The 26,687-nt window shown below is 40.0% G+C and overlaps 3 protein-coding genes across 4 annotated transcripts in view; all 3 read right to left on the reverse strand.

Moving 5' to 3' along the window:
• Positions 1–385: 385 nt before the first annotated feature.
• Positions 386–17,367, reverse strand: kcnh4a (potassium voltage-gated channel, subfamily H (eag-related), member 4a). Its single transcript, XM_020632627.3, has 16 exons — positions 16,873–17,367; positions 10,383–10,616; positions 10,098–10,229; positions 9,767–9,900; positions 8,751–9,003; positions 7,435–7,592; positions 6,620–6,827; positions 5,996–6,190; positions 5,703–5,902; positions 4,232–4,481; positions 3,921–4,135; positions 3,800–3,838; positions 2,953–3,311; positions 2,789–2,868; positions 2,511–2,587; positions 386–2,404 (listed from the first exon to the last, which is right to left on the reverse strand). Exons 1-16 carry the CDS (start codon positions 16,946–16,948, stop codon positions 1,427–1,429), a joined length of 3,588 nt encoding a protein of 1,195 aa, XP_020488283.2. The 5' UTR covers positions 16,949–17,367; the 3' UTR covers positions 386–1,426.
• A 2,280-nt stretch (positions 17,368–19,647) lies between these two features.
• hcrt (hypocretin (orexin) neuropeptide precursor) lies at positions 19,648–22,308 on the reverse strand. 2 transcript variants are annotated; one of them, XM_020632673.3, is made up of 2 exons: positions 21,268–22,308; positions 19,648–20,147 (listed from the first exon to the last, which is right to left on the reverse strand). In XM_020632673.3, exons 1-2 carry the CDS (start codon positions 21,322–21,324, stop codon positions 19,785–19,787), a joined length of 420 nt encoding a protein of 139 aa, XP_020488329.1. In that variant the 5' UTR covers positions 21,325–22,308; the 3' UTR covers positions 19,648–19,784. The 2 variants fall into 2 exon arrangements, with proteins under 2 accessions (XP_020488329.1, XP_065821042.1); XM_065964970.1 differs by having other exon boundaries at positions 19,648–20,150.
• Positions 22,309–22,448: 140 nt separating this feature from the next.
• plcl5 (phospholipase C like 5) overlaps positions 22,449–26,687 on the reverse strand; it is a 59,950-nt gene continuing 55,711 nt past the window's right edge. Inside the window, exon 6 of the mRNA XM_020632675.3 lies at positions 22,449–24,387. Coding sequence (XP_020488331.2) covers positions 23,953–24,387 — 435 coding nt within the window. The 3' untranslated portion in view covers positions 22,449–23,952. The remainder of the gene's footprint in view (positions 24,388–26,687) is intronic.

A 26,687-nucleotide genomic window follows, 5' to 3' on the forward strand; every position in this document is an offset into this window, starting at 1 on the left:
TTTAAAAATATAGTAATAGCGTCTTTGGGTTCCTAGAAAAGCGCTATAAAAAACAATGTATTAATATTATTATATTATTATTAATATTTTTATTTAAAAAAAAAAAAAAAAATCTGCACATCTTATATAGCTCCAAACAGTCTTGTGATCGGCACAGCTAAAATACTTTATGAATTAGAGCGGTAACATATCCCGAGAGAGGATGGCAGGGACCTCCCAGATTCCACTTCAGTTATTGTGTCTTTGCTTCCAGGGTTTCTTCAGTTTATTTTATTCATTATTTTCGCTACCGCATTTTCATTTGCATTGCCTTGAATAGTTGACGTTTATTCAAAGACTACAGTGCATGCACAACCTGAAGAAAAGAGCAGACGGAAGGAATGGATAGGCTATGTGATTCACTTTTATTGATCTCTCACAAAAAAAAGAGCAAATAAATAATAGCTGGACGGACGCTGTTACTATGTTTAGAGCAAGACAAACATTCATAGTTAAGAACACATGACGAAGAGTAGTTGTAAGGTGTTCAGGAATCCCAATGCCCTCCAAAGTAAATTAAAGCTAGTCCTTGTTATAAGTGCAGTCCATTGTATGTGCGTGAAAAACTAGGGGTAGCTTTTAGAGTGCTTCATTATCTGTAAAAGGTCATGAATGGTTCAAGCAGAAAAAAGTGCAAATTGTTCAGGAAAGCTGGTGTAGGAACTACACAGGTGCTGTGCAGCAACTTGACCAGTTTTTAAAGTTTTCTACCGCAAATTAAACGAAACATCTCTCAAATATCTCTTAAATCTGAAAAGTAAGTGGCAAAGCCCACAACAAACCCTAGTAGGCTACATCTCTGAAAATGTGCAGTACAAAAAAAAATGTGATTTTCATTGTCAACCATACAGTTTTACTCCAGATTATATCTGTTTTCACAAAACTTTATTCTCAGTTTAATGTCAATAATCAGAATATATACGGTACATATTATTTTAGGTTGGTTTCTTTGTTCTTAATTATGAAATGAGACAACCAACTGTCACCACTGAGTGGCGCTGCATACCAGTAGAGCTTAGATGCATATCACATGTAAGCCTGGTTAAACTGGTAAGGTGTATCTGCTCTGATGGCAGCAGTGGAATTATCTACAATGATTCTTTCTTGTGCTAGTGTATTGAAAGACACATGTATAGACTGAGTGATGCATTTGTAATCATATATAAAACAATTTAGCCTGTAACAGTTTTATTTTTTACAGAATATGCAATCTCTAACAACTTCACAATCACAGGTTATCCTACAAAGAATGATTACAATATTGAAGTTTAAATGAGTTATGGCAGAGGGGTTTCAGTATGTGCTCATGCATTTGGTCAGTGTAACTGAACCTTCACACCTAAAGTCTTTAAAGTACGACAAACAAGACAACTAGACTCTGAGGTCCTCATTGTGGCGTTTGTATTCTTCCAATGTCCAAGAGAGGTGGTTGAACTTCTACAGTTGGAGCAATGATGCTCATGTCTTGATATTCAACATTGTCCGGCCTCTCTTGATACAGTGAAGCTCTACAGTCTCTGTCTGTAACCTGCCCAAGCAGAGAACATGACGCGCCCTGTATGTGATGCACAGGGCTGGATCCTTCTGGCTCACCCTGCCTGGAGCCACTGATGGCACCCTGATGGATCTGATTGTGCCCTGTGCGTAATGAAGTGTGGACTCTTAAAGGGCTCAGAGAGCTAAATGTGGTGTGATACTGCGGCAGGCCAGAGGGGGTGATGGAGGAATGGATGGGTGTCTGGGAGTTAGTCTGGTTTTGTGGTGGATCAGAACTGGTTTGGACACTCAGAGATGAGTGGGAGTAGCTTGAATTTACCGGGGAACATATTGGGTGAGAGTTGCTGATGGTGGGAATCGAAGTGTTGTAGGCCACCTGTGAGGCCTGACAATGGGACACTGGGAAATTGCTGAAGGCAGGACTGAGGAGGGAAGGACCTGTCTGGGCATGTTGGTAGGACATGCAGGGAGAATTAGGCGTTGTTCTACACTGGCAATGCAACCTGTGGGCTGTGGTCCCTTCTCTGTCGGAGCAGCACAGGTGCAAACACGACGACATGGGGCTTGACGAGTGCAGCAAACTCGAACTTCTGGCCTGGGAGGACATCCTATTGCAGCCCCACATGTTTCTGGCAGGGTGGCTGATAGCTTCATGATGGAGGTGCAGCCCAGTGGAGCTATGTAAAGGCACTTGAGGCTGCCAGCTGCTGGAGGCAGTCACACTAGGGCTGGGAGACATTTGGACGCCATAAGAATATTTAGAAACTGTTGAGGGATAATGGAGCATTGTCATATGAGACTGTAGGAAATGCATCATGTCGTGGAGCTCCTTTGCCAGGTTGGATACTTCTTGGTTCAAGTTGTTCACCTGGGAAGAAAAAAATTCAGCCTCTTAACTAATAAAAACAGCTGCTGAATGAATTTTGAATGTTTAGTCGGCTTATGCTCCCATGAGAGTCAGATATTGACCTTACCTCTTTGTTTAGTGTGCTGACGTTCTGTCTCACTTCTTCTGTCTCTTGAAGCAGGTTAGCACTCATCTGAAACCGTTCTTAAAAAGGAGGACATACAAAGAAATGAAGCTGACCTGGGATCATTTCACAAATAACTATGCCTTTTATCTTTTAATGACTTTTTATTTTGAAGTTTGAGTCAACCATTGCTATCTGATGTGTGTTTAAATCAAGGATTTGCTGCCCTCAATCCAGTGCAGTTCACTTTGCATTCATTGCGCAGCTTGCAGAGTCTTTACCTGAGACGTTAGCCTTCATGTCGCTGTTCTCCAAATTAAACTGAAACGTGCGGCCATTATCCTCGATTCCATCCACAACCCTTAGCAGAGAAAACAAATCCGTGTTATTTGATTTCAAAAAAGATTGCTGAATAATATTTGGGTAAAAAGGATAACCAGGTTACCTTGGGCTCAGGTTCAGTGGACTAACACATGGTAAGGATGGCATGAGCAGCTTGGCAGGCAAGCCTGAGTCACTAATAAGACCAGGCAGAGGAGACGGAGAGAGCTCCTCGGAGAAGAACGGCTGAGGAGACGGGCTGCGGCCTCGGCCACCCTGAACAGGGGATCGACAAAGGCGGAAGGCATTGATGTGGTGGAGCTCCTCACCCAACAGCGTGCTGAGGCAGGGTTGACGGACAGGGCTGCCTGTTTCATGTAACAGAGGAAGCTTCCTTTGCTGAGTGTGTTTTACATCTTCTCCATGGTACAAACCATCTGACTCAATAATGAAGGGCAGTTTCTGGTCCACAGAACCGCGAGCCTGAGGAGACATAGTGGATGGAAAATAAGATTTCTTAGATATTAGGAATTTAATGTTACCCACAAAGATCTCAAAGATGCACCTTTCCTTTTTTAAAAATCAGTTTTAACTTTGACCATGTCATATCAGTGTTAAATGAGAGCTTATACAGAGGAGTATGACATCAAATATAAGAAAACATTTATCTAATCATCTGTTTTTTGCTTAAAGTTAAATGCACACTTTTTTCTTAACCTAAATTGGACTCATCTTGCCTGTGCAACATATACATTATATAAGGTGTTTCCTTATTTTTTTTCGTCTTCTCAACATCATCTTAATTTCAGCTGTTTGTAAAAATTCAGACGGATAATGTGCTATTTCACATATTTTCAACAACAGTTTTACTTTTCAGTAAAACAGACTTATGCTACATGATAAATTCTTTCTTTGCTGTGACTGAATGTCAGATGCATCAAACAGATCAAAGCCAAAGGAATAAAACATACCTGGGACAGCCTGGACGACCATGGAAACTTTGCTACTCCCTAGAAAATTTGAAGTCAGGATTAACATGGGAAAATATACAATATATTTGGTGGGAAAGTATTGTGATAGCAAATGTCTTACGTCAGCTTCACTGCCTTCTCTCAGGTTGTAGGTGAGGTTTTGATGGATGTCGGAGCTGAACCGACTGCCGTACTCTGGGTAAAGCCCAAGGACCTCCCTAAAAGCCCTAACACTGATGTACTGAAGGTCACAGTAGGTCAACGCCTTCACGTCTGCATTGGTCTTGATAACCTGGTCCTGTTCTGGGAGGTCAGCCCCAATGAGGTCTCCTTTACCTGTAGGGATTATCAGTTAAAACAGAGGGATTATAACGAGAAGCGAAATAGCTGAAACGTGCAGAACGAGCAAGAGAGGAAAAGTTTCACACTGACCCAGTATGGCCAGGACCATGCCATCTTTCAGAACCTCTAGGGAACCGGAGCAAACAAAGTAGTTGGCTTGCAGGGCGTCTCCTTGTCGGATGAGATATTCCCCAGGTGCACAGAAGGAGGTCTTGATGTGTAGGGAGAGAGAGCGCAGACAACCTCTGCTGGCTCGCTCGAATACAGGTAGCTGCAGGATGTCTTTGTTCAGATGCATGGCAATGTCAGCTTGCAGTTCATCTGGGAAGTCACGCAGCAGCTAAGAAAGAGGACAGGAGGGAAAGTATACAAACAAAATAGATGATGTAAGTTCCAATTTTGTTGTGAATTTTTTCACAAAGTTTGAGAATGAGAACAATCGGAACATTTTGGTTTGAACTAAATGACTGAATGTTTAAAGTCACTTTTTGAGATGTACTGTATACAATGTATCCTCTAAGGAGAGTGTTGATAGCCTTAATTGCCAGAGTTCTGGTTGTTCAGTTCAACAATAAACAGATGTGATATGATTGAATGTAATGGTGTACAGCATAGACGGCTCTGTGAGTCTAAAAATCTACATGATATTCTCTACAACCCGAGCTTAAAGACATGTAAACATGTCAGATTCCAGGATGAAATACAATGTTAGACACTAATGCAGCTCTTCTGTCTCTTTTGGTTACACATCCCTTGTTGTTGCAGATCTAAAAGATCTCACTGTAAGATCCTGCTACATCCCAGAAAAATTTTAAGTATATCTTCCAAAAATGATGAATACAAGAGTGCAAAAAAATAATTGAACAGATTGAAGTTCTAAAGGTTAATGCACTCCCATGATGCGCCAAGCTGCTCAGTAAAAACAGACACAAGGTGTTAAAGGCAACATGTTCTCAGGAACCAGAGGCTATGTCTGTTGCCTTCAACAGTGAATTAATTATCAACAAATTGTGTTGGCGAGGGTGTTAATGAGTATTCTCTCTATTTCAACTCAAACCCTTGTAATTACAGGGAACTTCTCCTAGATCTGCTCCGGCTATTGTTACCCAGGTTCTATTTGCAACGATGTGCAGGCTACTTAAGGAAATGGAATGACACTCCAGAGGATTTAAGGCGGCCCACATTTTGGATATGACATTTCTCAAACTAGTCTTTAATCCAAACAAAATGTGTTGTTCTTTCAGGGTGCCTGTAGCTTAGTGGTTAGTGTGTGTGCCCCATGTATGGAGGCTGTAGTCCTCCAAGTGGTGCTCCTTTCTCGCATGTTGTTCCCCACTCTTTATCCCTGATTTCTGACTCTATCCACTGTCATAGCTCTAAAATAAAGGCCTTAAAAGCCCCAAAATCTTTAATAAAGTGTTATTTTTGCAACAGGAAAAGAAAAAAAACTGCAGTCTAATATATTCATAGAGATTCACTTTAAAACTTTTTTGAAATATACAAAGGTTAGAAAAATGATGATTATCAAGAGAGCTTTGCTAATTTGTGATTTTTCACTCACCTCATTGGCATTGATGCCATTGTTGACCGACCAGGTGGCTTGAAAGTACTCCAGCATCCTCTGCTTCAGCATCTGGGGAAGCCGATGCACACGGATAAAGTCCTTGAGATCCTTCATCCGGGTATGGTAGAGAGAGCGCCGGGAGTACATTCGCTGGATGATGGCTGTTACATTCCCAAAGACGACTGCATGCATCAGGGCTGGAGATGGTACAGAGTTATGTTTAATATATATATATTCAGATTATGGACACTAATTGTGATCATTTACTGTCCCCACCTATAGAAACTTACCCCCAATGAGCATGATGCAGATAGAGAAGATTTTTTCTGCATCTGTGTTGGCACATACATTGCCAAAACCGACACTGGTGAGGCTGCTGAGGGTGAAATAGAGAGAGGCAATGTAGGCGCTCGGCATGGAGGGACCACCCGTGGTGCTGTTGATGTATGGCGTGTCCAGACGCTTTCCCAGTTCTTGAAGCCAGCCTTGTGGACGAGGTGGCAAGATGGTTGTTTAACATTTATGATGGGATGTTAAATTATTCAATGAGACGTGGATAAACATTAGTGTTTTTTATTTCCTTCTTAAAGTCTACTGGCGTGACCCTTTTATCTCTGATATAACGGGTGATGGTTGATACAATGTTGACTGATATGATGCGTTTCTCTGGTGATATAATGGGAATGCTCTGTGACCTGAACATCCTCGAGACCAAGGAGGAGGAAAGCTAGAATCTAAGATGCTGCTTTCAGGCATTCAAGCATGGCTAGATATGTCCAGCACTGGCCCATGTGGGGCTGCTTGGTGAGACAGTCTAAGCAAAGCTTATAATGAATAAAGAACATCATACTCCTGACTGAGTGCTGTTGGATTCATCACCGCACTTACACTTAATACAAACATAATGTGCTCACCTATATCCCAGGTAACAGGGTCACTGCTTTCTATCTCCTGGCGTCCAATGACGTACCAGACACAGGCCATCCAGTGAGCCAGCAGGGCAAACACAGACATGAGCAGAGTCAGGACCACAGCGCTGTACTGGGAGTAGCGGTCCAGTTTCTGTAGCAGGCGCAGAAGACGCAGCAGACGAACCGTCTTCAGCAAGTGCACAAGCGAAGTCTGGACAAGAAGACACAGAGATGATTTTTTTAGATAGATAGACAAATAGATAGACAGATAGATAGATAGATAGATAGATCATTTATTATCCCTCCTGTATGCATATATGAACCCTAACAAAGATTTAAATGAAACCTGTACAATTTCAAATTCGACCTGTAGCAAGAAAATAAGGAATAATAATAGAAAACATATGTGCAATTAGCGAAACCAATGTGCAATTTAAAACTGAGAACCAAATTATATTGAGGAGCACTTATTTGAAATAAATGTTACTATAAGCTGGAAAGTTTTAAACATGGCAACCAAAACTAAGGGTGCATTTGGGAGGCCTTGATGGGTCAGCAGAGGACGGTGATACAGCGAGACTAATCCATGAGAAGTATTCGTGTTGATCTGGAGGTCAAACTAAAACGAGCAGATAAAGAAGACTGCTCAGTGAAGTGATTCAATTTGGAGGAATAATCATCTCCAGCCCACTGCTCTTAGGACAGATCACCAAAACTTTAGTGGCCAGTGTAAAAGTTGGTAAACTAAAAGAGACAAGGACTTTAAAAATCCCTGAGGCAAACAGTGCTTGATGATATGCACAGATAAAATATCTTACCACAGTGATGTTGAAGACATAGAGAAGATCAAAGGGCAAAGCTGCGATCAGATCCACAAAGAACCAAGTGGTGCAGTAGTGGAGGTAGATGGATCGAGCATCGTACACCACCTGACCTGACTGACTCACAAATGTGGTGCGGAAATTCAGGATGATATCTGAGATGGAGCGGGGGAAAAGAAGCAAGGGAAATTTAAAAGGCACCCAACAGAAACAAAAAAAAAGTTTAATGAATGAATGACACATCTAGACATGTGCACCAGTCTTTTGTCAGGACTAAAGATCCTGTAAATGTTATAATTTCAAGGTACAATTTCAAGGTTTGAAGATGAAAAAGGTATGCAGTAGGTCTATGTGTGTTTTATTTTTAAATAGATTACATATATTTTAGGTGTAAATAATTTGTACCAAACCAAATAGTAGATATAAATCATGTACATACTTAAAAAACATATTTTATTTTGTATTATTATTATTGTCATTTTTCCAAGTATTTCCCTCTTATTATTTCTATTCTTAATACCTTCATTGCGGTTAAGCGAACTGTTGTAAGATGTTAACTTTCCTGAATGGGGGATCAATAAAGATGATCTTATCTTATCTTGTGAAATAGATGATTCATTAAATGTTCAATAAAGAATAGAGTAAAGTAGCTAAAACTCTTTTTAAGCAATCTCTTTTTGGCCTAAATAATTATGCACTTTTCTAGCAGCAAATTACATTTTTTTATTTTCTCTAACAATGAGATAAGAAGTAGTTTTTTAACCTGTTGCAATCAGGTTGGTGTAGACAAGTGTTGGTGAGTCTAAGTGACATGATGCAGCGACAGGCATTTGACATTCAGTGGTACAACGCGTTAATGTGTTTTTACTGAAACTAGTCAAGCAAAGCAAACAGCTTGCAGAACCTGGTCAGGTCGTTTTGCACATGAACATGATTGAATGTCACAAGACTAACTTTAGGAGAGATTTAGTCAGACAGTCTCATGACAGATGTGCTATCACACTTCCTTTGGAGTTGAAGTGGGACGAAGTGAGAGAAATCTCATTATGATTCGTAACCTGGGGCAACAGAGACACCCTGCGTGGGTGAGAAAAGGTAGGAGGTTTAGTTATGTGTTGGCCATCACCACGGAAACCACTGCAGCTGTATTGGAAATATAGTTGTACCTGATTTAACCAGAACATTGTTATTCTCTGTAATGCTGCTCAAGAAGCTACAACAAATGTAACCATTGAAAATCAATCCGTCTTGGAACCATGAAAAAACGAACAATAATAAAACACATGTTTTCATCAAATGTGAAAATATCACACCAAGTATGAAGAGCATCTCCACTGCGATGTCAGTGCCTATAGTGCTGCGACTGATGAGAGAGTCATGTCCATTTCCCTGGACATGGCTGACAAAGCATATGTCATAGGGTACAGCCACAGCGACGTAGAAGGTCGCCAGTAGAATGAGCCAGTCCCACAAGGCCTTGGAGATGCTGTAGTGAAGCAGGATGAAACGTGATTTCTTTACGGCTGCCACTTTGTACTCAGGTAGAGATGGTTTCTGAAACACATCCTGAAAAAGACAACACATAGAAATCTCATAAAAAACACTTGGCAACGTAACACACACAAAAAACCCTGAAAATAATGACAACCTGATGCTGAATGGAGAGCGTTTGAAAGGAAAGAAAGCTCATTATTTGAATCCAACTGCAAATCTGGAGTGCTGAGTCCTTAGCTGGCTGATGAAGAAACTTTGTGGATGAAAGAATCAAATTTGAAAATGATAAATTATGAATATTCACATTTTATTCAGGGCCCAGTGAAGCAGGACTCAGTGATAACATCAGCATGAAACGCTATTATTTCCAGTATAGCTACAATGATTGTCAGTGGTTATCATCATCATCATCATCATCATCATCATTGTTGTTGTTGAAAGGTGAAATCAGTAATCCTTTTGTGTCAAAGAGATATTTTTAGCAGACTAGGCATCATTCATAAAATTATTTTTTTTCACGTCTCTTGATATCTAATGTAAAAATACAGTTAATTGACTAATAATTAAGATGTAACAAAGAATGAATATGATGTTAAATTCTTAGCTTAGTTATTTCACATAACTGTAGTTTAACATTGCTTGTGATAAACCATAACCTGTGGAAGCTGTGATTACAACATGATCTGTATTTATGACATAGAAGTTTAGCTATAGATGGAGCAAATGCTTTTGTTTCAAGGGACGTACAGCCAAGCATTGCTCAGCAGTAATAAACTATAAAATATTGATGGCATATTGTAGGTTTATTTGTCTGTATTCAGGTGTTTGAACTTACACCGGTCAGTTTCCTCTTGTCCGTCTTCGTGAACAAGTTTCTGAGGTGCTGCAGGATGGTCCTCCCTCTTTCTCGGGCTTGGGAAAAGTGTGATCGATTGCTTTTGATGTTCTCGTGATCAGCATCTGACATACCTGTGGGAAAAACACAACAAGTTCTTGTGTTTCAAATAAGACATGGCCATCGAACAGGCCGGGGGGGGGGGTGTCTGGCACAGTGTAGTTCCTATAGCAATGATAAATTGCATAAATATACCAACATGGCATTTTGAAGATAGTCTAAATTACAGTAGGACGCTAATAGGTGAGGAATGCATGTTGCCAGGTCTCACCGTCTCCTTGGTTGCAGCGATGACTCTTCCCATAAGTTTCACTGACATCTTTAAAGGATAAGAGGAACAGCACCACTTCACCTTTTTCGTTTTTTATCGGCACAATATCCAACAAGCACCAAAATGGATTTCCTGAGGATATTAAAACGGTATTATAAAATGATAACCCACCAATATAACAAGACAGTACTAACACTTAAAATGACAAGTGGATTTAGTTCAACACTGAAATGAAATGGACTCATGAGCTGTGTGATTATCAACTCAATATATCATCATTTGCACCATTTTTTCTGTAGAGGCAGACTTCTCCCTGGAACTCCTGCTGGCCCTCCAGAGCTTTGTCCACCTGCTGGATGACGCTCTCATTGGTCTCAACTCCGTGGAGGAAGCTGCAGGCACAAGTTTTCTGCATCACCTCAGTCCGAACGAAGCCGGTCAGCTCGCAGAACCCATCTGAGCAGTACACGATGGGGTAGCCATGGCGACCTTGAGCATTTCCCAGCAGGAAGTTACTGTCTGTGAGGGAAAAAAAAGAGCCCCATGGTTGAGGTTAAATCTACTGTGTGACCTCAGGGAAATCAAAAGACTGATTGAACAACAGGCAATATTTGAACTCTATGATGCAGCATTGAGATAGCTTCTGCTTCAGTAACACATTCAAATGTGGCAAAAAGAGTTTTTAGTATCCCTTTCTCTTGCCAAAACCCATAGGCCTATCTCTCCAGATTTGATTCATTTCTTGATGTAGCTACAAATAGAAAACAAACACTCTTCCCCTCTTTTTTCTTAGTCATCTTATCTGCTCCCAGCTGTGGCTCCCAGAAATAGTCAAGTCCCAGCTACATCTGAGGGGCTTTGAAGTATAGCTGGTGGTCTGTATGAAGTCTGAGGATAAATGCGGGGGGCCTCAGCTGGCTCCTCGGGCTCCATGGGGGACTGAGGCCATGTCAGTAATTAGCATGTGGAGCAGGTTTTTATCTGGCCATCAATTGTGTAATGGATTTGAGAATTTATGCAGCCAGAGAAAAATATAAACACAACATCAAGCACACACACACATCTTCATCAGCACAAAGATCAATATGAGAAAAAACAGAAAGTGTTTTTTTGTGTTGTGTGCAGAATTTATGCCAGACTAATGTTTTGTTTTGGGACTTGTACCCTCCTGGAGGCCTCACTCGTTTCCTAGCAACTGCTAGTTAATTAGATACAACAGTAAAAACTAATGTCCTCTATTTCAACAGTCCTGCTGATTTCACAACTTCATTACAGAGTAAAGTTTTTAAGCGTCTTTAATTTCAGTTGCATTACACTAACAGCTTTCTTTATCTTTTCTAATCATATCAAAAGCTGAAGTATTAGACAAAGGAGATATTACTACATCTTTTACAACAATAACTCTCAGCATTCAGTTTTTTGTTGCATAACTTCATCAGATTAGTTGTAATAAGTAGTGTAGTAGTTGTCGGGATAATATTGCTTAACTGCTCCATCCCTTGTATTCAAGGCATTTATTTTTACAAAAGTTGAATCTCTCATTCCTGCTATCCAGACCAAAATGTAAGGCATGAACAAGGGAAACATTTCTCTTTCTAACTCAGCTTTGGATCACATTTGAACCAACAGTATATAGGCTATACATGTAGAACACGGCAGTACATAATGCAAAATAATAATAATAATAATAACTTTATTTATATAGCACCTTTTAAAAACACAGGTTTACAAAGTGCTTTGACAAACAGCAAGAACAAAGCAAACTAAACCAAACACAGAAAAACATTAACAACAGTAAGAATATAACAGATGCAAAATACCAAAAATAATTAAATACAATTCAACAGAAAAGAACCCAAAGTGCACGATACACAACCAGACATATATAACCCAACCATCATAAGAACCATCATAAGAACCATCATAAGAACCCAGGAACACAAGAACCCAACAACACGAGCTGAGACCAAGAGGACCAAAGATTTAAAAAGATGTAAGAAACTAAGAGATAAAAGCAAATAAAAAGCAATGAGAAGGTAAGCGCAGTAAAAGAAATAAAAACAAGTGGTTAAAGGATCAAAAAACCCAAAACTATAATATTAATAAAAATAAGAATTAACTATAAATACGAAACATAAATAGACAAAGTAAGTAAGATAAGAAATTACCAAATTAAAACACAAGAGGAGATTAAGATATGAGCATAAATACGAGATAAGACCATAAATAAAAGACAGTAAGAAGTAGAAGAAGATAAAAATAGTAAAACCAGTAAGAGAAGACATTAAGAAGACGACATCACATAAAAGCAAGTCTGTAAAAGTATGTTTTAAGAAGGGATTTAAAAGAATTGAGGGAATCTGCAAGTCTTATCTCCTCAGGGAGGTCGTTCCAAAGTCGAGGGGCCCTGACTGAAAAGGCCCGGTCACCTTTAGTTTTAAGTCTCGACTTTGGAACGACCAGGAGGCTCCCACCCGAGGATCTAAGACTGCGGGCTGGCTCATATGGTGTCAGTTATATAGCTTGGAGCCAGCCTCGTCTGTGCTTTAAAAGTAATGAGTAAAATCTTAAAATCGATTCTAAAACGTGCAGGAAGCCAGTGTAATGAAGCTAAAATTGGAGTGATGTGATGTCGTCTGTTACAACCAGTAAGAAGCCTAGCTGCTGCATTTTGGACCAGCTGGAGGCGAGACAGTGACTTATTTGTGATTCCGGAAAAGAGGGAGTTACAGTAGTCAAGTCGGGAGAAGATGAGGGCGTGGATGATCTTTTCAAGGTCTCGTTGGGTTAGGATTGTTTTAATTTTGGAGATGGTGCGTAGATGGAAGAAGCTTGACTGTTTTGATATGGGATTCAAAGGTGAGATTGCAATCGAATGTTATTCCTAGATTTCTGGCGGTGGGTTGGACATTGGTGAATAAGGGACCGAGGCTGCTCTTTGAGATATGAGTGGTGTTTGGCGGGTTGAATACTATGATTTCAGATTTAGAATTGTTCAGTTGGAGAAAGTTTTGCGCCATCCAGCAGTTGATATCGTTTAGGCAGTTTCTGACAGCAGCTAGGCTCCTAGGGTCCTCAGGTCTCAAAGGAAGGTATATCTGTGTGTCGTCTGCGTAGCAGTGAAAGGAGACATTGTGGCGTTCAATTATTTGGCCAAGAGGCAGCATATAAATGGAGAATAAAATGGGACCTAAAACTGAACCTTGCGGTACACCACAGGTAATGTTAGAGGTAGAGGAGGAGTAGTTACCGATGGTGACCGCGAAGGTTCTTTCTAAAAGATAAGAGTAAAACCAGCTAAGTGCAGTATCCTTTAAACCAACCCAATGTCTGAGACGATCAGTTAAAATTGTGTGATCAACAGTATCAAAAGCTGCGCTAAGATCTAAAAGAATTAAAATTGTGCCCTCCCCTCTATCTGTTGCTAAAAGAAGGTCATTGGTTACCCTGAGGAGGGCAGTCTCTGTGCTGTGACAAGCTCTAAAGCTCTAAGTTTTGAGATTGGTCTAAAATTGTTAAAATCAGTGGGATCAAGGTTGGGTTTCTTTAAAAGTGGTTGGACCACAGCATGTTTAAAAGCAGAGGGGACTACACCTTCCGCCAAGGAACTATTAATAATGGATAAAATACTGGGTCCAACTGTGTTAAAAACCTCTTTGAGAAATGTTGTGGGAATAAAATCAAGGCTGCACGTAACTGATTTCATATGGGTTAAAATTTCAGATAAAAAGGTCAAAAGAGAGAATAATAGTGATGGAGATGAAAATCTTTAAGAAACTATTCAGACAGATGCTTGAAAACGTTAGGCTTGTTTGGTATAAAAACATTTTTTAACATCATTGCTGAAAGTTGACGGGTCATTTTAGGGCATGGTGAGTAGGTGGAAACAGAGAAGGAAATAATAAAACCACGAGGCACTGAATTTGAAATGCAAGGTGATGTTGGTCTCTGTGGTTTCTTCACATAAATCTATCAGTAAGGCTTTAAGAATGGAGAAATACAATGACATATACCAATTCCATCCATTCCCTGTAAGCTACTTTGGGTTTGGGGGATTTGTTCAAGTAAATTCTGCTGGGTGAAGTATTGCAGAGTTTATTGAAGAGAAACAACAGCAAAATCTCACCATCATTAACTGAGTATTGCTTGTCTGCTTTTTTTGTGTGATATCCTTTAATATCTCAAGATCCAGGAAGACTCCAGTGAATATCGTCTTCTGTGTTTACCTATGAACACTACAATGATGTTATGGCCATACTGGTGATATTACACCTATACCGCAGCCAGTTTTTAATGAGTGATGCTTTGTTTTGTCTCTAAAGCTTCAAACATCCCAGAATAATAATTCACCATTATTCAGATGAATGCAGCGATAGATACAAGTTATTTTCTTTTAACTCAAAATTAATTGCAGAGCAGGCGGCGCACTGAGGGTGTTAAAAAAAAAAAAAAGCTAGAGAAGAAGATGTGCAATTAGTGATGTGTGAATATTGTCTACCTGCTAAGAGTAGAGCAAATGTTGTTACCACCAACATTGTTCTTGTGTTGCCATAGTGATTTGTTTAGAAAAAAAAAAAAAGCATATGCCAAAGCTGCAATTTGCATCTAAATCGTTAGCAAGACACTGTGCCTTCTGGAAGACAGGTGGAGCCAGTAATAGATCTGCACTATCAGCCTAACTCTATAATGCAGATGCATTAAAGTGATTTGAAGGAAAGTCATCGCTGAAGCGCGGGAATGATATATATATATATATTTTTAAATTTAGGATTACTTTATCAATTATCTGAACACCTACACCCATTAATGTTATCATTATGAAATCAAATCAGTTAGACATCTCTCTTGAATGAGATTGACTGAGCCCTCTGAGGCAATTTAATTATTTTTTCTTAATTTCCCTACAAACACATCTGGTTCATATGAATACCACCTCTGTTTCCTTGGGCCCAGCCACCAATCACGTTCACAGAGTGGGTATTTGTATCAACCATCTGGATTCAGATATGAGCTTAAAGGGAATCTGCAGTTTTCCTCTTGGTTTTTATGGAGCTGTCATCATACTGAAAGGCTTTCAATTCAACGCTTGGCATTCCATACAGTTTTCAAATTGAAGCCTGGTCTGCTCTGAGGCCATCTCCTGTCAGTTGGTCCAGTCACCTCCCACGCAGGAGGGTCAATCCACCCACTTACTGTACATACAGAGATATTCTGGCAGATAACATTGAGAAAATATCTGAGTGCAAGTTTAAGTATGTGTGTGTGTCTTACAGAACTTAAGGGCAAGATGATGTGGATAGCTGGGTGCCGCTTGTGTGTGTGTATGTGTGTGTGTGTGTGTGTGTGTGTGTGTGTGTGTGTGTGTGTGTGTGTGTGTGTGTGTGTGTGTGTGTGTGTGTGTGTGTGTGTGTGAAAGAGAGATACAGACCGTGACAGTGTTATCACACTGAATTTGTGAATTTGTGAAGTTGTATAAGACAGCCTGACCTGTATACACACAGTTACACTCTCATCATGTCTGGAACCAGCTCCAGTGATGCTTTTTATTCTCTGCTCTGCACTGATTCTAAGCTACTGTACATGAAAATATGCATTAACGAGCAAAACTGTGGGATCAGATGTTTTAATATATATATATATATATATATATATATATATATATATATATACATATTTTTTTTTTTTTTAAATGTTGAGCTTTATTAATTTAATCTCTAGTGAAACAAATACAGATTATATAAGATTCTTCTTCTTTATGCTTTTTTATTTTATTGTTTATTGTATTAATGAAATAAACATATATATAAAATAAATAAAAAAGTAATATGTTTGTATGCGATAACTGTTAAAACAAAGATTTTAAAATAAGTAAAACTAATTTAAACAATAGTATTTTCAAGAAATGAAGTAATGATTTGTATCTTATGGTGTAAAGTATTTAATGGTTGTGTGGGGTTGTGTTTATGTACTTGATTTCATTCCTTGTCTGTTAAATCATTGTGTCATATCTCCAAACTTTCACCAGGGAATGATATAATAACAGGGCTATTTAGTGACACTTTATTTCACATTTCATACAGATCTGCATGTCCTCAAAGATTTTGTTGAGGAAAATCAGCAAATCTTAAATGATGGCTGTCTTGTCACATAAATATAGCCTTCTTGATGATTGTAAAAATGAATGTTGAATAATAATACAAAACATGAAAAACCTTTGGAAAAACCTAGAAATAAATGTGGTTCCGACAAGCAGCACTTTGGCACAACAAGTGGGCTCTTGGGAAAAAAATTAAATAATAAAAATATCATCCTGACTTGACTGTAGCGTCCCTCTCTCAATCTTATAATTGGACCTCAATACTGCTAGACACATTTGTCAACAGCAGTGTTTTCAGTGGCAGTCCTCCTAAACTGGGTTACAAAATGCCTAAGGCTTAAGTCCTAAAAGCAACGGTGAAAACGCTGGTACTGTTGCAGGGTCATAATTCAAATGAATCTATTTACAGGTATCAACAATTCAATTTCAATTCAGTCCCATGTATCTGTGAGGAAAAAGTTACCTAAAAGCAAAGGGACCTATCCAAAGATGCCATCTACCACAAAGCATGTACACAGTGTTTTTCATTTTGAATCATAATTATATATTGCAATGTTAAAATATTTCCAACAGCCATTTGCCATATAGAAACATTCATGTAGAGCATTGCTAAAAGGTCTCAGTGAGGTTATTCAAAGACGAGGAGTAGAATTTAATGGAATTCCAAAATATACTTACGAGTGCCGTCAAAGTGGTTTGCGATGGTGTCCAGAAAGGTGTTTTGTGGAGCGAGGAGGCCCTTCATCACAGGCATCTTGTTGTAGAAGAGAAGACTGAAGCCTCTCAGTCAAGGGATTCCGGTAGTTTTTCTCTACTCTCTGAAGGGGACCTTAAAGTGAACTCCTCTCCTTTTGGCTTGGCTGTCACTCTTGTCTTAGTCGAGAGGAAATCTTCACTTTTTCTCATACAGACATCTAGTTTCTTCTCGAGGTGCGACTTGGTGGTTCTCCAAAGCTGCTTTTTTCCAAACTGAGTCAGGAGCTTTGTGGTTCAGATGCGCATCCCTCGTCTCCCATTAGCTCTAGTATGAGTATAAAGCCTCAGCTCCACATCACTCTGTCTAACTCCACTCACCATGGTTCCTGCCATCTCCGAGTCCCCTGCCTATCTCTCTCCCTCTCTCTGTCTCTCATACAAAAGCCTGAACCACCCCCCTTTTCCACACACTGTGAATGACTTAGTTATCTCTCTCTCGCTGGTCCCTCCCCAGAGATTTTACAAGAAATAAAATTAGAGACAGCTTCTTTCTCCATCCTCTATCGCCTTTTCTCTTTCTCTCCCTCTCAAACTCCTAATTGGGAGGTTAAAGATGCCGCTGCTCAGTCAGCTCACTTCCACTGGTTGCCTATTCATGGGTTTAAAGGAGTGTTTATTGAAATATTTGTTCAGCCTTGCGTGTGCATATCCCATGGAAAAAAAGATATTCAGCATGTGTGGGTTGCTTTGGATATTCTGTAACATGACAACACTTTTGTGCTCATTATGAGAGTTTGTCTTCTAAATAAAGGTCAGAGTTATAAAGGTCTAAATAAAGGTCAGAGTTCAGGTTACACAAAGAGTTGCTTCAGATGATGATATGCTGTTTGAGGCAGCTTGGAGGAAAATTCAGCCTTTTGTCGTTATCATTGAATTTCACAATTTCTTTGCTATCTTAGCTCTGGATAACACAAAATCACAAAAACTTGTTGAAGGTGTAAGAGCCCACATGCACATGCACAAATCCACAGATTACAATTGTAAAAAAAACCAAAAAACCAAAAACCCAGCTAATTCTTGTCTTTTGTATAGCATCACTGTCATTTACCACATTCCTCAAATGGGGGGGTTAAGCTGTTGTGCACAATCACACCTCTGCTGAGACCTGACATTTCATTGACACCTGGGTTATTAATAACTACAAGAACACTTGGAATGTCAAAAACAGCCTGTTTAAAATAAATGCTAGTTTTTCATATGAGGTGATTTAATATTTAAAAGTGGGATCATGTTTATTTCTGTTTTTAAAGACAACCAAACAGCATATTCATGGCGTTCAGATAGTGAGGAGTTGTGTGCCGTTACACGTTACTGAGCACAAGTCCTCCCTAAAGCTGTCCCTCTTTTTGTCTGCGGTGTTACCCTGCAGTCTATCCGTTTAGAGCACAGCTTCTGATGTTTTAAAACCATCAGAAAGCTGTCTTTAGCTTTTGAAATTATTTTATATTGAATAATTTTATGCATATTTGTTGTCATATTTGTCTTATTTATTGGGGAGGGGAGTACAGAAATTCTACGTTTTTGTATTGGTTTACTTAATGCTGCTGGCTATTGTACACATAGTGAACGTAAAAAGAAGCTAATAAAAGAAAGCTGTCTTAATCGACTAAGTTCCCCTAAAATTGAGTTCACTGCAATAGCGATCAGCATTTTGCGAAATAACTGATCTCTGTTTTCATGGACTCACACTACAGGATAGGTGAATACGTTAATTAAAGGTTGCCCAAATCAACCAACCAGTCAATACAGTTCATTTTGGTATCAATAGCTTATAGAGTCTCATAAGTGATTAGGGCATCCATATCATCAGCACATGAAGTAGGAGCTGTGGTACTTTCTCATGTTCTCTCAGGCTTCTTTGTCAGAAATGGTTTTTCAGTTTAATATCTTTTCTATTTTTTACTTCAGACTGTGTGAAAAGAACCTTTGCGCATTATATTGCAACAAGCAAATATAAGCTATAAACAAGCATACATACTGTAGGAGGTCTGACTGCAGAGTAAAACTAGTTAGTTAGTTACATTGTGGGAAAAAAAATCTATATAATACAGAGATGTAATATCTGATATCTGAGGGGACATTGAGCTGCGTTGTACATCATTAAGGGCCCCACAGACATGCTGTGCATTGCAGCCAGTTCTTATCTTATCATTTTGGGCCCTCTCACATGAAGACTCTGGATGTTCAGTGTTACAAATATTGGTTGAATAAAAAGTAATAAATGATATGATGTAGACAAAAAATAATATTGCTGCTGCAGTGTTCTTGTTCTTGTTAAACAATTAAAGTTATAGTATACCAACAGTATCTATGTAAGTAATTATTTGTTAAATGAATATGACATTTTCACAAACCGTGAACAAGTCAGGTATCCTATTTAGTGAGCTTAGTGAATCAGTTCAACTCTATCTTATCAGCACCATCTTGTGGTCTGCTCCATTAACACACCGTGAGCCTTGTTCTTCGACTTGACTGCGACAAGGGCAAATAAATCTTTGAATCTTCTCAGTTATTTCTGAAAGAGAAAGGCAACACCCTCCCAGCTTATACCCAAAACGTAACCTTTGATATTCTTAATGTTTCATTGGAACAATTTTTACCAAGGGCCAAGTGCACATTTAGAGAGGACTCACTAATTCCAGCTCTGTGATAGTACCAACCATAGCAAAAACACCAAAGATAAAAGACGTGTTCTTTTTTCATATTGTTTATTTCACCACAACATCTTCTTAATATTCTTATTACTATCTGATAGGGAAATAGACATTACATGCAAAAGGGCACAGCTCAAATAAAATTGCAAATAGTCCCAGTACGCTCATGCCGTGAGTGATTTAGCTTTGCTTAAGTGCTGTGATTGGGATTCCTGACTGAGCCATCCAGTCTGTGTAATCTGCAGACCTCTCTTCAGTCCTCTTCCCCATCGTTAGAATCCCAGCTGCTGGGTTCCTGGACACTTGAAGGAGGTTGGCCAGTCGGCTTTGTAAGCGGTCCACGTCTTCTTTCCGTTTACCCAAAGTGAGGATTCCAGCAGAAGCATCACCTGTGAGCGCTCCCCCGAAGGTCTTACTGCCAGAGCGACACAGCAGCACATAGAGGCGGCAGGATTGGGAGGGCTGTCTGCAGCACTCAGACATGCTGTGAGCATCACAAGTCAGCTCAGACAGCAGCAACATCCAGACCAGCAGCAGGACTTTCTGCTGGGATAAACAGATGAGATCACACACAAGTCAACTGAGAGGAAGACAATCTTTAGGCTTTAAAGGGACTTTTAAAGGAGCTGTGAATCAGTATGTATTTGATAAAGCTTACAAGTATTTCTTTTGCCTACACAAAATAAATCCATGATCACTCAACAAGAACACATCAGCTTCATGACAAACTATTTGGTTAATGGTCATGTGCTTAATTATTGACAGACTTATAAAAGATATGAATCATGGACTATCTATTAATGTCACAAGAAAATGGTACACCAGTTGCTTGCGATAACCTAAATCTCTCCACAGTTCTGTGTTTGAAGGCTGTATTCCTTGTTGCTCTGGGCACAAGTTTAATTCCCAGTCCTGATGCTGTTTCATGCAGGTCATCCATCACTCTCTCCCCCCACATGTCCTGTCTCTCTAAATGCTGTCCTATCTATCAAACCCAAAAAACACTCCTTTAAAAAGGCCACATTTCCTCACGATGCATGTTGTTTTAGTGCTAGAAAATGTGTGTTATGTGCAACCAGGTGAGTAGAAAATTATTTTAATTGTTTTAAATAATGCAGATACAAAGAAACAGGAGGGATTGACCTCATACAGATCAAAAATATAATGAAATACAATTAGAATATACATGGTAAGCTTATATGTAAACTCATTACCTATGAATGCATGCCAACTCACTTGTCAGAAGGTGTCTGCTCCTTTTAGATTTATATCATATTACAAATTCTTTGACCTGTGGTCTCACAATATCAGCTTGCTACTTACAGGAATTGCTCCGCCACATGGAGAAATAAGGTCAACATAAAAATGCTTCACTGTAAATTTCAGTTCAAATGCAAGAGTAGTCTCTCTGTAAATCAGAAATGAAACCTAAAATAGAAAACGTGTCAGAAGACTTTTAAGCCAGCTGCTTCTGCCTTGGTGAATTGAAAGGATTTAAAAATGTGACGGAAAATATGAGAAAAGTATTTTTACCTGTCCACAAACAAACTCATGAATAAAAAAAAACAAAAAACACCCTTAATAAAAAGATTGAAACTGAGACTGTTTCATGTCAAACTGCTCAAATCGTTTTATTTCCCATAAAAAAACGAAGCTGTCCTACCCTGTTAGACGTATCCTTCCCAGCAGCTTTCTGGAAGTTGGAGTGGAACCACATCATCTTCTAGCTCGTCTGATGAGTCGTTGTCTGATCTTCTTCTGTCCCCGCTTGAGAACAAGTGTCTTTTATTTGGTCTGTCCATGCGCTGATGGACGTCGTTCAGGCCAACCACAAGTATGACACAGAAACCAATAATTCTTTTTGTGGCTGCTTGCTCATTTGAAAGGCTAATGTGAAGCTCGCTGTCATTAATTAGAGTCCTGTTTGAGAAAAAAAAAAACATCTCCTAGGCTCTTCTCTGGACCTTTGATGAACTAGAGGTATGTCTTTGTGTCCATATGCCAAAGGTTTATGACGACATACCAATATAATGACTGCAACATGCCCTTTTTCAGTTGTCATGATTAGCTCATTGCTCATTTCTACTCATTCTAATGACCATCTATAGACTTAATTCCATTGTACAAAATGTGCCATAATGGCAAGAGTTTTGTGGATTTTCTTTCTTCTACACTATACGTTCACTAGTGCAAACACATTTTTGATTATCGGCACACAACTTAAAAGGGCCCCAAAACATCAAGTCTGAATATTTATTTTGATGGCCTTTTAGAAATGTTATTTTGGGAGCTAAGAAATATTAGACGCACTACGCCTCATACTCTGCTTTATAAATGGTAGCATACTGGCAATTGCAGAACTCATCATAAAAACCACTCTAAAGCCATTATTGACTTCTGAATGTTGTTTGACATCCTCACAGCGATAAGCTGTATTTGTGTTAAGGGGCAGAAGGAGCATTGCTTTAAATGGACAAAGTAAATCATGATAAAATACATGCCATACATCTTGGTTATAGATAAGATAATATTTTTAGATTAAGACAATTAACCATGCATCACAGTGCATTTAAAGCAATCAATGAAGCCTCCAAAAAGCTTTATTGATTGCTTCAGATTTCAAAGTGAACGCTGCTTTCAAAACGCTCCAAAGAGTCATCAATGGCTGCATGAAAGCGATTCAAAAAGTCATATAACCAAAGTCGTTCTCTGAACCCCGTATCTGTTCATTATTTTTAGCTACCAGTCCAAGTGCGGATAAATATATTGCTAGAATTCAATAGAAATATCAAAAAAAAGCCTTTCTTGGTCATAAAGAGGACATTGACGAGAGGAGACATAATAAACAATGAAGCCAGTTTTAATGGTCCACTTAAAGGAGCTCTTACAGAATCCACATTCACTCTGCAGTGAAACATATCTCAGGTTATTGACTGACCCTGATGTTGTGGTGCTAACCCGTAATCCTTCGTCCCAGTCCCACATACACTGGTAGTCCTGACCTGCACCACAGAACAACAGGTGTCTAATCACTGAATACGGTATGTGGAAGTAATGTTAAAAAAAAGAATCAGAATATCAATAGAACAACAATCATCATAATATTAATCATTAATGTCCATATCTGCAAGAAATATCATAGCAATATATGTTCTCTCGTACATTTTACATACACTTTACATCTATAGTCACTTTATTTTGTGTTTTTATTGACAGCAGTTATGTGTTCCTGTTGAGCTTGACCTCTAACAGGCAGGGTCAATACTCCAGTTGTGATTGGCTGGTGAGCTCTGCCTCTTTCAGATGCAGGCTGGCTCCACCCTGGGGACCAAAAACAACTCACATAACGTCTCAGTCACGCACGCACGCACGCACGCACGCACGCACGCACGCACGCACGCACACACACACAGCCCCTGGGGAGGAGACAAGGGGACCCTGTTGGGGTAGTAAAGTGATGCCAAATAACTAAAAGAATAAGGAATGATATTGGATATGTGCAGGGGTCTGATGGAGGTCGATGTCAGCAAATGATGGAAGAAGATCGTTCGTGTGACTGAGGACATCAGCACGCAAAGGATGATTTTCTGTTGTAGCTCTACAGACCCCTGGTTTGTGCCGAAATGGTTCTCTGTGAATTCTACAAAGCACAGCCTAGTCGAGCAATTGTACTTTGTGCACGTGAAATGAAAATTACCTTTTTTTTTTTTTTTTTTTGAATGAGTCACAGTTTGCACATAGCTGTATGTCTAAGGTGTAGGGGGAGGCGTGTGAGCACTAAAAAATAAAAGCTCAAAGACATGCTGAGGAGTCTCCAGAAATGAAAAGGCAAATATGTGGCAAAAGAAATGCCAACGTGAGGTAAAGCCTGTACCCACAGAGCTAAAGTACATAGTGAGAGAGCATGTACTGTAACTAGCACTGCCCAGAGAGACACGGATGTCTAAATGACTGATCACACTACCAGAGCGCTTGTTTCCAGCTGTTGCCCTCATGACCCTTTACAAGAGCGAAAACAGAGAGAGCTAATCTTCGCTGGTCAGAAGGATTACATCCATATCCATAACAGAGCAAAGCAAACACCTTTCAAGTTCTCAAACTGTTCAGAAATGTGTGAAGTTTAGGTCTCTCTGTCTTTTCTCCTTAGATCCTCCTCTCAGACTTGTGTCTCACTCCTGACACGCCGAGTCTTCCTCACCATCATCATCTCTTTAACTCTCTCAGCCATCTCCTCCATCTGCCCTCTGTAACTGGCCTCCTGCTTTTCTTCGACACTCTTCTTCTCCATCCCTATCTGGCTCTCCCTGTCTCTCTTTGGGTAGGATTCTCTGTGGGCACAGGCTACGGGTCAGCAGGATGCCACAGGATCATCAGTGACCATCTCTTTCTCAGGGATGGTGCCCAGAGGTCCTTCCGCCCTCTGCTGCTGGCTCTGGAACTGCAGCTGGGGTAAGGGTGGGGGCTGAGTATATGCCGGTGGTTTTGAAACAGTTTGAAGAAGGGGGAAAGCTGGTAGCTGGGGGTGTTGCTGGGAGAGGGGATAGAGATAATCCTGAGGTATGGTCTGGGATTGGGGCTGGGACTGGGTCTGAGGCTGTGGGTGGGCTTTGGCCTGAGGTTGCTGCTGAGTCTGGACCTGCTGTGGCTGGTGGTGAGGGTGGTGCTGGAGCTGGGGGGAAGCTGCTCCATTTTTATTGAGGCCACAGGACTGAGCTGCACAGTGGATCTGACGCAGAGTGTCCAGAGCCTCACTCTTAGCGTGCTTCAGCAGGTCAGCTTGGCCCTGAAGTTCCGACAGAAACAGAGAGATAGACAAAGATAGAACTTCGTCAGCGCTACATAAATGATATGGAGACTTTTATCTAAAGCTCATGTGAGGAGTTTTTTAAGTGAAACAGACAGAAACAACCTTGAAATAAGTTTGATAATTACTTTATAGTTATTTTAAATTCTTGTAAATAATTGTGTCAGGGTCGGTGTCAGAGAAGTAGATTCACATCCCACTGTATAAACAACCTTTGTTCACATTTGTCACGGCAAAGAGTGACAGTTAATGACATCACTGACTATTAAAGAAAGCAGGAAAAGCAGAATACACTATTAAGGCATATCTATAGCGGACATTAACAACAAGGAGATAAAAAGGCACTGCTTGGTCTACAGGGGGGCAACACAAACCAAAAGTTCCTCAAAGGAGCTTAAAAACTTGTGATTTAACGGCATTAATATTGCTCGAAACATCATTCAAATTCAGTTCCCCCAGGGCTGCTTGAATTTGAATTTTTTTTTTTATAAAACCTTAAAAAGTATTTAAGATATACCTTGTTAAATCAAGTGGGAAAAATCAGGGTAAGGTGGAATAATATCAGGTAAAGGTTTTCCTAAGTGCATAATCTTATAAGATGCAGAAGGGGGCAGTATACAGCCATTGAATAAAGGCCTTTGGGTGCTTGTCAGCTACTTGTACTGCTTCCCTCTGCTGCTGAATTGTGCCGTCACATGGTGATAATGCTATACTACATCTCTTCTCTTTTTTTTTTTTGGGAGCACCCCAGAGTAGAATGCCTGCCATATGTGGAGGAAGTGGTCAGGACGTGCCTTCTGCTTTACAGCGCTGTCAAGTCAATCTGGGCCACAGCCATGGCTGCCTGCCTCCTTAAGCTAGCTGTCTTTGCCATGAGGAAATGTGGTAGAGTCTTCTCCACAGGCAGCAATTTCTGCATGCGTGAGGAAGCTTTTATTATTACCTTAGAAAAGAAAGTGACCTAACCAATCTGACCATGTGCTTTTACAAACTCTCTTCACTTCCACTGTCTTTAAATCCTTGAATTCTACCTTTTGGCTTCAATTCAGTGTGTCTGCAAGCACTCTTTCTTTTCACCACCATCCCTCCAACATCTGCTCACAAGCAAGATGAATGCAGTCTCCTCCTCATCTGTGACTCTGTATATTTTCCTTCCCTCCCTCTGAACTTCACTGTGGACTTGGTCTGACCCGCTGTGACAGCTCGCTCAGATAAAATCCCTGTGAAGAGTCACAGGCCAACCCGCGCTGCAGAATGAATGGTGAAAGGGATGGAGTTCTGACATATCGCAGGATAAGTAAAGGAGCTGCCCTGCACACAGTGACCAGTGTTTTACTCCCAGGTGATGATAATACTTGGCAAGTGGCCTTTTTACCTGAACCACTTCAGCAAGCAAACTGGAAGCATGAATAAGTCATATGTTAGAAAAAAAAAAGATATTATATAAGTCATGACTCACCAGGCATAAAATAAGACAGCGAGCAGCTTGTCCCGTGCAACCAGAGCTAAATCACGACAGCACTTGTGTTTGGCTACATTCACCCCTACAGCTGGCCTAAAGCTTTCCAGGGGGTGCATCCACTAAATTCTACCACAATATCCTTATTACATTTGATCCTGATCTCCTTATTTAACTAAATCATTCTGCCATTTAGCTAAAAGTACATACAGCCAGTAGCCTTTAAATTAATTTCAGGGTACAGTTACAGTAAACTACAATTGTGAGTGGGAAGTGGCAACGCTGAGCCTGTAACAACTCTCCTTAAAAAGGCTTTAAAAAACAAAACTTGTCATTTGCTTCAAAAGCTGTTTTTTCTTCAATGTTGGTTATGTTAGGGAGGTACAGAGGGGATTTTTACAAGTAGGAATGGGCAAATACTTTCTTTCACCATGGTTCTGATCAGTCTACACTTGTCAAAATAAGCATGGAGAGGCAGTTTGGAAGAGAGGCTGTGGGAGAAAGAGTGATAAACAAGACTCTTTCTCTCTTGCTTCCTAGCAGCGAGTCTTTCCAGGCCTGCTGAGGATCTGGCGAGGTTGACAGGTGAAAATAACTGGGCACGGCTGCCAGCATTGGCAAACAGGCACCAGGCGCTCACCAAATGTTCAGTATGAGACACAGATTACAGCTGAAGAATGGGAGGTGGAGGAGGAGTTATCTGCATGCCAGGATGCCTTCATGTTGAGAATGTGACTCATGGAATAAAAATTCAAGGACACGAAAAATGATTAAAAAAGGAAGACAAGGCAGGGATGGGAGGAGTAAGGTAAGTTTAGGG

Source organism: Labrus bergylta, chromosome 16 (assembly GCF_963930695.1).
Source record: "Labrus bergylta chromosome 16, fLabBer1.1, whole genome shotgun sequence".
NCBI lineage: Eukaryota > Metazoa > Chordata > Actinopteri > Labriformes > Labridae > Labrus > Labrus bergylta.

Coding starts and splice junctions, on each gene's coding strand:
- hcrt (XM_065964970.1), bottom strand. CDS start 21,324: ATGATGTGGTTCCACTCCAACTTCCAGAAAGCTGCTGGGAAGGATACG. Junction 20,151..21,267: donor GGAAGGATACGTCTAACAGG/GTAGGACAGCTT, acceptor TGTTTATCCCAG/CAGAAAGTCCTGCTGCTGGT.
- kcnh4a (XM_020632627.3), bottom strand. CDS start 16,948: ATGCCTGTGATGAAGGGCCTCCTCGCTCCACAAAACACCTTTCTGGAC. Junction 5,903..5,995: donor CTGCATCATGCTCATTGGGG/GTAAGTTTCTAT, acceptor TACCATCTCCAG/CCCTGATGCATGCAGTCGTC. Junction 3,312..3,799: donor GGTCGTCCAGGCTGTCCCAG/GTATGTTTTATT, acceptor ATGTCTCCTCAG/GCTCGCGGTTCTGTGGACCA.